The sequence below is a fragment of the Chrysemys picta genome, chromosome 3 (genome assembly GCF_011386835.1).
Source record: "Chrysemys picta bellii isolate R12L10 chromosome 3, ASM1138683v2, whole genome shotgun sequence".
Classification (NCBI taxonomy): domain Eukaryota; kingdom Metazoa; phylum Chordata; order Testudines; family Emydidae; genus Chrysemys; species Chrysemys picta.
The window spans coordinates 202,859,695-202,872,800 of record NC_088793.1 but is presented as its reverse complement, the minus strand read 5'-3'; the positions used below and the strand labels follow the sequence as shown (position 1 = coordinate 202,872,800).

At 44.0% G+C, this 13,106-nt stretch overlaps 2 protein-coding genes across 5 annotated transcripts in view; one reads left to right on the top strand and one right to left on the bottom strand.

The window, feature by feature from the left end:
- Positions 1 to 2,641: 2,641 nt before the first annotated feature.
- On the bottom strand, positions 2,642 to 12,482 carry MGME1 (mitochondrial genome maintenance exonuclease 1). 3 transcript variants are annotated; one of them, XM_005287459.5, is made up of 6 exons: positions 12,080 to 12,184; positions 8,790 to 8,910; positions 7,781 to 8,388; positions 6,123 to 6,345; positions 5,372 to 5,504; positions 2,642 to 4,032 (listed from the first exon to the last, which is right to left on the bottom strand). In XM_005287459.5, the coding sequence occupies exons 3-6, from the start codon at positions 8,367 to 8,369 to the stop codon at positions 3,874 to 3,876; spliced, it is 1,104 nt and encodes a 367-aa protein (XP_005287516.2). In that variant the 5' UTR covers positions 8,370 to 8,388; positions 8,790 to 8,910; positions 12,080 to 12,184; the 3' UTR covers positions 2,642 to 3,873. The 3 variants fall into 3 exon arrangements, with proteins under 3 accessions (XP_005287516.2, XP_023966355.2, XP_005287515.2); XM_024110587.3 differs by lacking the exon at positions 8,790 to 8,910 and having other exon boundaries at positions 12,080 to 12,482; XM_005287458.5 differs by having other exon boundaries at positions 7,781 to 8,910; positions 12,080 to 12,235.
- The window catches only part of SNX5 (sorting nexin 5), a 40,394-nt gene continuing 39,643 nt past the window's right edge, over positions 12,356 to 13,106 (top strand). The window contains exon 1 of one of the 2 annotated variants that reach the window (XM_008173891.4): positions 12,356 to 12,424. In XM_008173891.4, the coding sequence (XP_008172113.1) occupies positions 12,407 to 12,424 (18 nt within the window). In that variant the 5' untranslated portion in view covers positions 12,356 to 12,406. Of the gene's footprint in view, positions 12,672 to 13,106 lie in introns of both variants that reach the window. The other variant, XM_005287457.5, reaches the window with a different exon arrangement.

The following is a 13,106-nucleotide window of genomic DNA, read 5'->3' as shown; positions in this document are numbered from 1 at the left end:
GGCCTGAGAAGAGCTGCTGACACAAAGTTGTGAACCACAAATGCGCATCTGGGTCACAGTTGTCCTTTTAGTTATGAAGCTACTTAGCTCTTACATAAACACACAATTCACAGGCAAGATGCGAACAAGGAAGTGTCATAATAGCTGATTTGGAGTTTCACTGCATTGTTTTCCACACTGCTGCGTGCTCTGCAGGAACTGCAAATTCAAGTCTGGCTTTCTATCTACAGCTAGAAGCTTATCCAACTTGTCTGAATAAACAATCTCTGTGGATAGAAAGTCCATTCTTTAATAAGAAGAATATAGCACTAGGAATATACTGCTGACCCATTTTGGCAGGATGGCAATAGTGAAATGCTGAAGGCGATTAGAGAAGCTACACAAACAGAAAACCCAGTGATAAAGGGGGATTTCAACTATCCCCCTATTGCCTGATACATGTCACCTCAGGAGAGGAAGCAGAGATAAAATTTCTATGCACCATTTAAATGACTGCTTCTTGGAGCAGCTAGGTACAGAACCCACCAAGGGAGAGGCAATTCCTAATCTAGTTCTAAGCGGAGCACAGGATCTGTAGCGCCCCGCAAATACGCGGACATCCGCTTTATAGCCGCAGATGCAGATACCATGTTTGTGGACCGTGGATGGATGCGGATCCAAATCTTATATCTAGAGCCCTGCAAATCTGTGGATATCTGCTTTATATCCATGGGCCATGTTTACAGATCACATGTGGAGACAAATTTTGTATCCGTACAGGGCTCTAAGGATCTGGTCCAAGAAGTGAATATAGCTGAACCACTTGGTGATAGTGCCCATAATTAAATTTAATATCCTTGTAATGGGGGGAAGGGAATACCAAAGAAACCCACCACAATAGCATTTAACTTCAAAAAGGGGAATTACACAAAAACGAGGAAGCTAATTAAGCAGAAATTAAAAGGAACAGTGACAAGTGTGAAATGCTTGCATGGAAACACCATAATAGAGGCCCAAATTAAATATCCCTTTCCCCCCAAAAAAACCCAACTCCCCAAACAAACAGTAAGAGGTCCAAAAATATGCCACCATGGTTATACAGGAGAGTAAAAGAGGTGGTTAGAGGCAAAAGGCATCCTTTACAAATTGGAAGTGAAGTCCTATTGAGGAAACTAGAAAGAAAAACTCTGGCAAGTCAATTGTAAAAGTATAAAAGTCAGGACAAAAAAGAATTTGAAGAGCAACTGGCAAGACATAAAAAGAGCAAATTTTTTTTAAAAGCACATCAGAAGCAAGAAGCCTGCCAAACAGTCAGTGGGGCGACTGGACAATCAAAGTGCTAAAGGAGCACTCAAGGAAGACAATGCTGTGGCACAGCACCTAAACCGCAGAGGATGTGAGGGAAATTCCCACACTTGAGGCATTCTTTTTAGGTGACAAATCTGAGGAACGGTCCCGGGGCGCTGGAACAATTTTTATAGTGGGGGCGCTGAGAGCCATTGAATCAAACTATAAACCCTGGATATGATGGAAACCACTTCAAACCAGGGGGGTGCAGCAACACCCGTAGTTCCAGCATCTATGAACTGTCCCAGATTGAGGTGTCATTAAAGGTGGTTTTGGAACAAACTGATAAATTAAACAGTAGTAAGTCACCAGGATGGGATTCACCCAAAAGTTCTGAAGGCACTCAAATATGAAATTGCAAAACTACTACCTGTGGTATGTAATCCATTGTTTAAATCAGCCTCTATACCAGATGCCTGGAGGACAGGGAACGTAAAACTGATTTTAAAAAAAGGCACTAGAGGTGATCTTGGCACTTACTGAAGTTAGTCTTAACAGCCTGTACTAGGCACAGTGGTTGAAACTATAGTAAAGAACAGAATTATCATACACCTATATGAACAGGGCTTTTGTAAAGAAAAATCATGCCTCATCAATCTATTAGAATTCTTTAATGGCGTCAACAAGAGTGATCTAGGACTTTCAGAACACCTTTGACAAGATCCCACACCAAAATCTCTTAAGCAAAGTAAGCAGTCATGGGATAAGAAGGAAGGTCCTCTCATGGATCAGTAACTGGTAACAAGATAAGGAGATGGATCACTTGATAATTGTCCTGTTCATTTGCTCTGAAGTGTCTGGCATTGGTCAGTGTTAGAAGACAGGATATTGGGCTACAATTCAGGGGTTCTCAAACTTGATTGTACTGCGACCCCCTTCTGACAACAAAAATTACTACAAGACCCCAGGAGGGGGGACTGAAGCCTAAGCCCCACTGCCCCGGGCGGGTGGGGGGGGCCCAAAGCCAAATCCCAAGGGCTTCAGTCTCAGGCAGGGGGCCTATAACTTGAAGCCCTCGGGCTTTGGCCCTGGGTTTCAGCTTCAGCCTGAACAGGGTCGTGACCCATTTTGGGGTCCTGACCCACAGTTTGAGAACCGTTGAGCTATACGAGTCTGACCCAGCATGGCCCTTCTTCTGTTCAAAAGCAAACCTGTTCAGTCCTTTTCAGGTACTGTCTGGTTGGTAGTCTTTAAAATTATGCATCAGCTGTTCTTAAATATGTAATCCTGAGTGATGACAAGAAAAGTTCAAGTGTATGATTCAAAGGAATGAAACAAATAGGAAATGTTGACACATACACAAAGCAACACCACCTAAGAAGAAATGCTCAGTGTTTATTCAACATTTACAACACTATCTTGTTACCATCTCTTCTTACAAACTCGTTTTTATGCAATGAGTCTCAAATGTGACTCCTGTATTTTAGGACTAATTATTAATCGATAAATTTGTTATTTAGTCAACTTAACATAGTCAACAGAAAGCAAGATACCTTTGTAGTCCATGAAGGATATGGTTGCCGTTTTTACTTGTTTATTTAAGAACTAGCGTCAGGGTTCAGTTCTTAAATCTTCAGTTCTTAAATTTCAAAATCACAAAATAAGGTTTCTGAAAAATATACTGTCATCAATATACATCCCAAGGTTCTGATCCTGCAATTAGTTCTGCATGGGTGGGCCCCCTTAATCTATGCAACACCCCAGTGAAATCAGCGGAGCTGTGTTGGCACAAGAGTCTTTGCATGGAACTTATTGCCCAACTGGGGCCTAAGGTACAAAGCCTCCGTTTCATTCTCACTTTGCTTTATGTGAGAGACCCAGCTTTGTACTGATGCAGAGAAACCTGTACGAGAGAGAGTCATTAGAGCAACCTCTTGTCTTAGGCGGCTCTTACGGGTCGTCTTCAGCTATGCCAATTACATTTCTGCTCTTTTTCTGGGGGCCACTTCTGCTAAAGCAACCAATTTGTCTTAACATCCTGAGTGATTGCTTAATGCAGGTTTAGTTCTAATTCTTAGCACTTGCAGTTTTTCTGGCTTCAGAGGGACACTGTCAACATAATGTTGTAAACAGATGAGAGATTAGCAAGAGCTGAAATGTTTAAAATCCAGTCTACTTGTCACTACTTATGCTCTTTATTGTTTGCATTTCACTAGCTCTGACAATGCAAGTTTTGCTTTGGTTCAGAGTCAATTTCACTTTCATGTTCTCAGTTCAGCAGGGGTTAGGTTTCAAACACTGCAAGAGTGTGATAGTTTGCTTACATAAACTTTTAACTGGATTTTTTCTTTAATTGTGGGAACATTTCTATTGATTTCAGGTTTTATAAAGGCTTGCTGCAAAATGTAAATATCAGCCCAATTTAAGTTGGCCCATTAAATCCTCTTTGCACCTCTGTAAGGTAGGCAAGTATTAGGCTCAATTTACAAATGGGACACTGAGGCAGAGATATTAAGTGATTTGCCCAAGGTCAAAGAAGGTCAGTATCGGAGACTAGATTAAAATTCAGGACTTCCCGCTTCACTTCTGTGCTCAGACCACACCCCTCTAACTTGTCTCAATTGCACGGTTTTTTTCCTTCTCTGTGTATTCTTCAAGGCGCAGGAGCCATTTGTTCCAATACTGAGAGCACAGATCCGAGTCCATGAAATGTGGATGTGCAGGGGAGCCATCTTTATAAGAAACCACAATGAGTCCACAATTAACCTGCAATGAAAAGCAGGATATCAGTAGTTCAATATCACTATGCAGGTTCAGTTGACTATTCCAAAGATTAAATTGCATTTTCACCATGTAGATCAATGTAAAGCTAAAATAAACCCCACTAACTTTAATAAGCAATGTTATTCACAATAAAGCACCAGGAGCCCAATTTTCCAAAGTGTGGAGTGCCCACTGACTTGGAGTTGTAGGTGCTGAGCAATCCTGCATATCAGGCCTTAAGGGTCTAATCCCGTGTTCTGGACATTGACAAAATTCCCATTGACTTTGAGTCGATTTTTGCCTGTACCAGTACAGATTCAGGCCCATGCTATTCAGCAAATCAGGCTGTAAGGAAATGGTTACTTCGGCATGTTCCACTACCTAACAGACTTGTCAAATAAAACATAAAAAGTTAACAGTGAAGAATGAAGTGATATCATTGGCCTGTTATCAGAGCCATTTTTTTTTTTTTAAAAAGGAACAGAACCATGTAGCTACTTCCTATATTTCTCAATGAAATGATCCTGCCATAGCATTATACAAGTCCTCAGCTTAACTGATCTTTTCTTTCCTAGAAAGTCCTCGACAGGGCCCTGGGGTATCCTGTCATTTTCTCCTGCTTTAATCTTCCCTCTCCAAATCAGGAACTGCCTTCCTTCAGGCCAAGCAGATCCTCTTTGGAGTCTATAAACACACATCCCTTCCTCAGCTGTTGAGTAATGGGCACCACTTCCCTTCACCGCTAAGGAACGGAGTAATGTTCCCGGCTGGTTTAAGGAGAGCATTTAACCACATCCATTCAACTGCCAGTGGACTAAGGCACTCTTCTACGAGGCAATCAGGATGTTTGTTACGAGCTCATTTCCTTGTTTGCCTGCTCTCGAGTTTGATTCCTCTCCACCCCTTTCACTTGCCACGCTCACGCAAAGCAGCATGGAGCTGGATGGTTCTTCTCCCGCGCTGTGCATTGCCCAGATGCTATGTTCTCACTGTAAATTGGCTTGCTGCATTAGGGTCTGACTTTCCGTAGGGCCGTGCACCTGTAGCTCCCACGGAGTTCAGTTGGAGATTTGGGAGCTCAGCACTTCTCAATAGCTGCGCCATTAGCTAAGGGCCTGAGGAGTGGAAAGTTCCTTGAGTACACTGACAACATACTGCTGACCAAGGGAGGCAGCAGGAGCAGCAATGATGGTGGAATTTGCTTAGGTTGGGACAGGTACAAGCGTGTAAATGCTAGCTGCAGTTCTATATTGGATAGGGGATGACTAGAGGACGTGAGTGGGGAAAAATGAAGTTGATGTGAGCACTCCTGCTTGTCTCAGCAGGTAGTAGGCCTACTGACCTGGAAGTCATAATTAGCATCATGGTTTATGGCTCCGATATATGCTGCAACCTGTAGTGGGTTGTCAAATGTGTTCCGGAGATACGGCTTTGATTTCTCTGAAGTCTTCCAGTCAATCACACATAACTGACCTCTGTAAAACCAAGCAAAAGGGGAGTATTTTAGTAAAACTTAGTGCTAATGAAAAAACATGACATCAGACACGTAAGTCACTCACTTTACTCTATTTCTCCTGTTTCCTGCTGATGAGGTGTCACTTGTAATTATTACATTGCTGGTGACAGCCTAAGTTATAAACTCCTTCTGCACAGGCTGGATTAGATCCAGGGACCAATAAGTACAAATACCAGTGGCAGTTCTAGAGGACACCACTTTGGTTCACTAAGCCCTTTCGTGCTAATGTGATGCTCCAGTGGTGTGCAGAGGTTACTCACTAAAGAATAGCAGCACTGCTGTTAGCAGGGCAATCTGTGATCTCCCCTGTTCTCCTCCTCCCATCCCTATTTCTCATTCTGAACCTGCCTGACCTCCCCTGTTCCATCCCTGGTCCTGTTGCTTTGATGCCTCTTCAGCGCCACAGTCTCTCTGGCTTCCTCCCCCAGTCCACTCAACCTCCCAGCTGCTACGTGATGTGTCCTACCATCTGAGCCACATAACATCAAATAGGCCAGATCTGGCCCACAAGCCAGCTGTTTGGTGACCAAAGTCATAGAAAACACAGTGGGGTATAATAGGAGAACCAGCATCTCACCGATACTCAGCCACACAATCTACAAGGCCTAAATAGTGAAGAGTCTCATGATGAACTGCACTTTCAAGAGCTTTTACTCCACTGATGTCTCCCAGGACATGCTGCACACTTGCTAAGTAGCCAGAGACAGTGTTATCTTTTTCCTGCTCCTTCAACGGAACCTCTTCAGACAAAAAGACAGATTCCAAAGCTGCATGGAATAGTTTTCCTTGAAGGAAGATGTCTATGAAAGATGACAGAAAAAAGATCTTTAAAACCTCTTTCTTAATAAGCAATGCTCATATATGGAATAAATACGCATTTTAAAAACTACTATGCAATCAGCTTAGCTTAGCTAAAAATCAGCCCCATTTTGGTGCTGAGACAGCTTCAAGGGTATAGGAAGGGGAAGGAAACAAATAATGGAATTATTTAAGGTATTAATCTAAATTAGCCTCTGTATTCATGAATTGAGTGGAGCAATTTACGATGTGGTCAGATTTATTCTTTAGTCAAACATATTTGCCATACAATTTCTATGAATCAGTCTTGGCCTGTACAATGCTTGTGAGCAGTTCATTGTATTTGATATCAAAGCTGTGATGGTTAGTTTTAATTGGATGCACCTGTTAACTGACTGAACATAACTCTTAGGATAAGGTTTGAGTTAGGAATGATAGCTGCTTAAAATTTACTGTTTCTGTAGAACATTCTGGCTAGTATGTTTGTTCATGAAAATATTCAAGAACACAGACGGGATGTGAATACAGCAAATTCAGCTTTTCAGTTGAGCAAAAATTTATGTAAGAAGTGTCAAAGAGCTAGCCAGCATCCCCAAGACTGGGCGTTTCAGCAGGACTATGGTGCCTTAGCTCCACTGACCATGGGGAAATCAGTTGAGTCTTTATGAATTAAAGACTTCATATGCACTAGGACTTCACAGAAAAACTTGGAATTCACATTAAGGACTTCAATATATCAAGCAAGCTTGGGCAAGTGGCTGCCCAAATTCTGGTTGGTTTGGCACACACAGCAGGACCAAAGACACTTAGCTAAAGAGCCGCAGGCTGTTGAGACAGCCAGTGGTCTATAATCAGATAACTGGCCATCAGGCTTTGAAGTCTGCACTCCAGGTCTGGGTCCCTGAATGCAAATATCAAAGTCTCCAGAACGGTCATCTCCAGTTATCCAAAAATTCTCAGTGTCCCATGACCCTCAGACAATCATTGTTACACTGTGGTGTTATGTAGTGCAGTGAACTACTTGATTCCCAAACACGGAAAAAAAAGATTATTCTATCTGTAGAAGTTCTAGTCAAACTCCATAAATCAGGTGGGAAGCATCAACCTGTTGCAGATTCTAGCAGGTACTACCAACATAATGGGGCTTGGAGCAAGGAACTCCTAAATTCTAATCCCACTTTACCACTAAGTACTATTAGGTTATTGGTTCAACCCCTGTGGTTCTTGTAGTCAATGGCAGTGTCCCTGAATAAGCCATCAGGGAAGGCCTCAAAATGTGGTCCATTAATACCAGGCATTCCTGTAAAGTGCTTTGAGATTCTGAAATGGACGCTGCTATATGGATATGCAACATGTGTGTCTTCTAGGGCCAGATCCGGCTGCTATGCTGCTGAGAGCCTGGCCCATTATTTTTAGAAGCATTTTGGTTAGACTTACTTTTGGTATATTCTGCAAAACCATCTTTTCCAAGTTCCAGAATCATCCGTTGCTTCCACCTCTTCAGGTAGAAAGCCTGGTCCAACGGCATGGTCTGCTGAAGAACACTCGTCACACTGGGCACCTTGTGCCTTTGTAAACCGACTTTCAGCAGGTGCTTTCGGTCACTGTTTAGAGGCAAAGTTCTTTTATTGGAGTTTACCAGAGGGACCCAATTTTTTGGAATTTTTGCTTCAACATCCTTAACTGGAGACTTAAACTTACTCACTGGTCCATATATCAGATTATCTTCTTCAAACAATGTTTCTGGTGTCTGAGGGCTGGCTTTGGAAGATATGACAGAACGGACCAAGTTCATGTATCTTTCTTGGTCAACTTGCTCATAACCATTCTCTTTTTTCTTCTTGCTGCAAAGGTAGGAGGAGATACACAGGCACACATACGGGACTTGATTTTTGCAAAAATGTTCTGTCAACAGCATTTTTAGTCTCCCAGATTTTCTGGTTAATAGCTCGAGGGATTTCATTCCCAGAAGCAGCATGTATAGATGGTTAAACAGAGTTTTCTTTCTTCCGTTAGGAGCATTCATAACCTTCCATAATTTCCTACTGTAGAAAAAGAATTTCCATGATTTGAAGAGTTACTGCACTTTAGCATCATCAAGCTATCATCTCACTTTACAAGTGAAAGCTGCACAGTATTCATTAGTGCCTTTCATATCAACTGAACTCCTACCACTTTGAGTTAAACAACACAGTAATAGTGAGAAATAATAGCAGATGGAAAGATAAAATAAGAGGTATAGACAAGAGGAAAAAACGTTTTCAGATTTGAAATGCGGTGGAGAGATAAAAGAAGGCTGTTGCAAGTGGGAGAAGCTGTAGTGCAGAAGGCTCTTACAGTAGCAAAACTGTAGGAAGGTACAGAGAAGATGGTACTACATGCAGGGAGAAAGACACAAGCTACATGGGCTAGACAGAAGCAAGGCCCTGCATTAGAATTAACTGACTAGAGAGGGCAGATGAGCTCTTCGGGAATGGTGTGGATGTGTTTGTTCTCTGTACATGTGAGAAGGCAGCCAGCAGTATTATGTACAGCCTAGAATCTGGAGAGCTGAGACTTGGAGAAGCCTAAGAGAAGGGAGATTGCAAATATTTTTAGTTTATCTTCAAATACCAGTTTAAGCTCTTTTGGAAAATATATATTTTAAATTAAAATTTTAGATTTTTCCCCCCCAAGCTGAGAATAAAACAAGTCCTCTTTTTAAGCAAAAACATTTTAGGATATTTCTTTAATAGAAGCTGCAGACCAAGATAGTCAGTTTATAGCCTGGCTCTGAAAAGTATGTTGTAGTTGCAATTTTTGGCTCTGACCCGGAGCAGTTGCATTGAAATAAGTGTGTTTTCTAGTAGGCTTAAAATTAAACATAGGCACAAGTCCTTGCAGTATTAGGGCCCAAGTTTTCTTCTATTGAAAACTATCCACTTAGCAATCAGTTACTTCACTCCATGTTTTGCAAATAAAACATGCAGGCAATATGTATTATAAGCTAACAGAACTGCTTTGTTCTTGAAACACTTCAGTATTTTTCATTTCATTCACTGCATTTCTCAAACACTCCACACACTGTTCAAACAGTAGGAGTACTAGGAAAAAAAATACAAAGGTCTTGATTTTACAAGTTCTTCTGGATAGGGACATCCCTGCGCTCACACGGAGTCCTGATTAAGTCAATGGGGCTCACAGGACAACTTGCAAGAGCTGTGCCCAAAAGCACTTATAGCTTAGTAGATGGAGCAATCCTAGTGACAAAGGACCTTATGCAGTTCTAGTTAAGGTGCATCCCTTACTATCAGTTCATCAAGGGAATTGCTAGTAATTTTAGGATTACATCGTGAACTGTAAAAGAGAAAGGGGGGGAGGGGGGAAAAACCAGTACAAACTGTTCCAGCCCAGAATTGTTTGCACTTGTTTGTATAATGTAAGTTAACTCCTTTGGGAAACCATAAGGTATGTAGTAGAAATGAAAAATAAATCATAACTTCCTGGTCAATATAGTTATTGTCCTTTTTTTTGGTTTAGAATAAAAACAAGGTACTTTTAAAAAGGAAAACTTTCCTACTATGACATTTTGAATACCAAAATATACAGTTTCCCTATTATTACATTTGTATAGCAGAGAAGTCAGTATTGAAGCTTAAAGGAATGTCAAAATCTTGATCTACTTAAAAGAAAAAAAAAATTAGGATTGTGTTGTGTCCTGTTACGGTTGCTGTGTCCTCTTATATCTGTTCGCTCTTTTCCAGTGTGCAACAATGGGAAATTGACATGAATCTTGCTCTGAGCATCCTGACATTCAGACTCTTGTCAAGTTTAGTTTTCTGTCTGCACACAAGAATAGAGCAGTCAGGTGTAGTAGGGAAGGGCAAATCAATCCATTCCAATCATTTTCTTACTAAGACAAGGTGTGCAACTATTGCCAAAATTAGATCATGAGTAGTAATGCTGTAGATTGGTTTTATGCAATGGGCTAAATTCTACCCAGTTTAATCTAATTGAAATTAATTGCACAGGTTTTGAGTAAAATCTGAATATTAATTTTCATATTACTTCTCATTTTTACTTGGTGGCAGGCTGGTTTTTGCCAGTTTTGCTCTTCCTACAATAGGGGCTTTATCCCTTCTTTTTAGCAATACATTTATTCTTTCTGGTCATGTAAAGAAGTACTATACTTTGCATTAAGTACACATCAGTTTCAGTTCTTCTCAGACACAATTTTTAAGTCAGTCCACCTTGGGCTTCTTGTGAGCCTTATAGTTCATGTTTGCTATAAATCACTGAACAGAACCTTAACAAATAGAGAATTGATTAAAACGATCCGTTCTTGCCAATAGGCACTCTTCTTTAATCCTGTTGACCACTCTTCATTTTTAATAGAATTATTTCCAGTTTCTGATTTAGGTCAGTTACCTGTCATAATTTGCTACTTGCTAGACAAAGAATAAGAAGTGATGTTTGTAAATTATGACAGAGGTATACATTCTAAAGACTGTCAAAATGTACTACCTTGTGTATGAAATGATGGGAAGCGGTGCGCGTAGCAAATTGATATCTAAAGGTCAGACTTTGTTACTAAAAGCAAGTTGTTTCAGGGAAGCACTGTCTCCCTACCCAGGTTTTTACAATGGAACAATCTGTTCTCCCTTGCTCACAATACCATCCTTAGGGATTGGGGGAAATTTCTAACCTACCTGCTAATATGCCCATTGCCCTCTAGTGGCTGACACACAGAAGAAAGTCTTCTGACTAATAAAAACTAAAGGAATTCTTGAGTTTTTATGGCGGAGAATACTAAGCTCTATGCCCTGAATCACATGATGTTTGTGTGTAAAGAACTCATGATCACTTACAAAGGAAAATTAAACTCTGCCCACACTCACTGTACAGAGGGACAATGAAAAAAAAATTCTAACCCTACCCCTTCAAATTCGGTGATGAATCCTGGTCACGTGCTCAGAGTTGACATATGCCAAGAAGACTGCTGCCTACTAGGTAGCAAATACATGCCACTAATTTCACCTCAGTGGTAACTGCAATGAGCATCGTTCAACTTATTTATAACAATAGTATCTAGCTCTGATGTTGTACTTTTCATCGATAGTGCTCAAAGCCCTTTATAAAGAATGTCAGTAACACTAGCCCTTTTCACAGATGGGGAAACTGAGGTACAAAAAGGCAAAATTATTTGCCCAAGATCCCCAAGCAGTCCAGTGCTCTAACCACTAGGCAACCCGTGCTGCCAGTTCCCACTACATTGGGGTGAGAGTCCCCCTTCCTGGATGTTGATTTTAAACAGAGCAAATTAAAATTTCCCTCCGGGGATGTGTGTTGCAATGAGGCAGCCTGGCCTAGCGACTACAGCAGCAAACTGGGAGTCCGGAGAGCTCTGCCACCGGCTTGCGGGGTGGCCACGGCCAAGTCACTTTCCCCGCTCCGTGCCTCAGTTTCCCCATCTATACAATGGGGATGATGGCGCTGTCCTCCTTTGCAAAGCGCCGGGAGGTCCAGGGGTGAAGAGCACTGGATGTCTCCTTCCCTGAGGAGAGCTGAGGTCGGTCTCCACGCGGCTTGGGGCAGCTCCCCCAGCCGGCGGCGGCAGCGGGAGGCTGTTGTCCCACCGGGGACCTGGCCATAGGGGGACACGGCTCTGCCCAGCCGGACACATCTCTCTCACGGAGCTCGTAGCCCTTATCCCGCTCCCCATCCGGTCGCCCTCCCTCCAGCCGTTAGTGCCGTTACCTCCGCTCGCCCAGCGCCTGGCCCGCCGCTACCTTCCCGCCAGAACGGCGCGCCGCCTCTCGGGATTTGTAGTTCTCTCCCCCCGTCCCTCAGCCTATACGCTGTACAGCTCCTGGATCCCGAGAACTACAACGCCCACAATGCATTTCGCCTCCCCCCTCGGCGCGGAGCTCGGCGGTTGAGATTTACGTCGGCGGGAGGCTACGGTTGTGATAGGAGGGGCGGTGTGAACACGTGACGGAGACGGGCGTCTCTCGCTGCCCTCTGACCTAAGGGCAGGGTCACCAAGCGTACGTGCCCAGCTACGCTTTCCCGCCCGGATCCAAAATGGCCTCCCAAAGCCAGGCGAGTGCTCCCCCTTGTGGGAAAGGCTCTTGGATCTCTACGGTGGCCGCCCGCCCGCCCGCCCGCCAGCGTGCTGCTGGGAAGGTGGGGGAGGCGCTGAGGAGGCGGTGCCCGGCCCCGCTCGCGTGGGTCAGGTGGCCTGAGCCTATATGAGCCGCCGCGGGCGCTGAGGGAAGTGGGTGGCTGTGGGCAAGGAGCGGCAGGCGCTATGGCTGCGCTGTCCGAGGAGGTGGAGGAGCAGAGGAAGGTACGAGGGGGGGCTCAGACCCCCCCATGTCTCCGCTTGGGGCTGCTTCCCCCTTTCTGGGGGGTTGTGACCCCCACCCCAGGCTCCCTCTCCCTTGGGGCTGCTTCCCCCTGCCTGGGGGTCACAACCCCCCCACCCCAGGCTCCCTCTCCCTTGGGACTGCTTCCCCCTGCCTGGGGGGGGTGACCCCCCACCCCAGGCTCCCTCTCACTTGGGGCTGCTTCCCCCCCTTGGGCTGGATGGCAGAGCCCTGTACTGAGGGGGTTGGTTCCTCTTCCCAGTGGGGCTGTGACCCCAATATCTGCCTCCCTTGCCAAGGGGTTGCTGGCTGAGCCACCCCTGCTGGGGGACTGATTTCCTCCCACTGGTGGGGCTGGCTGCCTTCTTGCCTGTCCTGGAGCCCCTTCCCCTTGGCTGGGCTCTGCCCAGGGGTAG

Coding starts and splice junctions, on each gene's coding strand:
- MGME1 (XM_024110587.3), bottom strand. CDS start 8,369: ATGAATGCTCCTAACGGAAGAAAGAAAACTCTGTTTAACCATCTATAC. Junction 6,346..7,780: donor TTTTGCAGAATATACCAAAA/GTAAGTCTAACC, acceptor CATCTTTCATAG/ACATCTTCCTTCAAGGAAAA. Junction 5,505..6,122: donor GATTGTGTGGCTGAGTATCG/GTGAGATGCTGG, acceptor TTGGTTTTACAG/AGGTCAGTTATGTGTGATTG.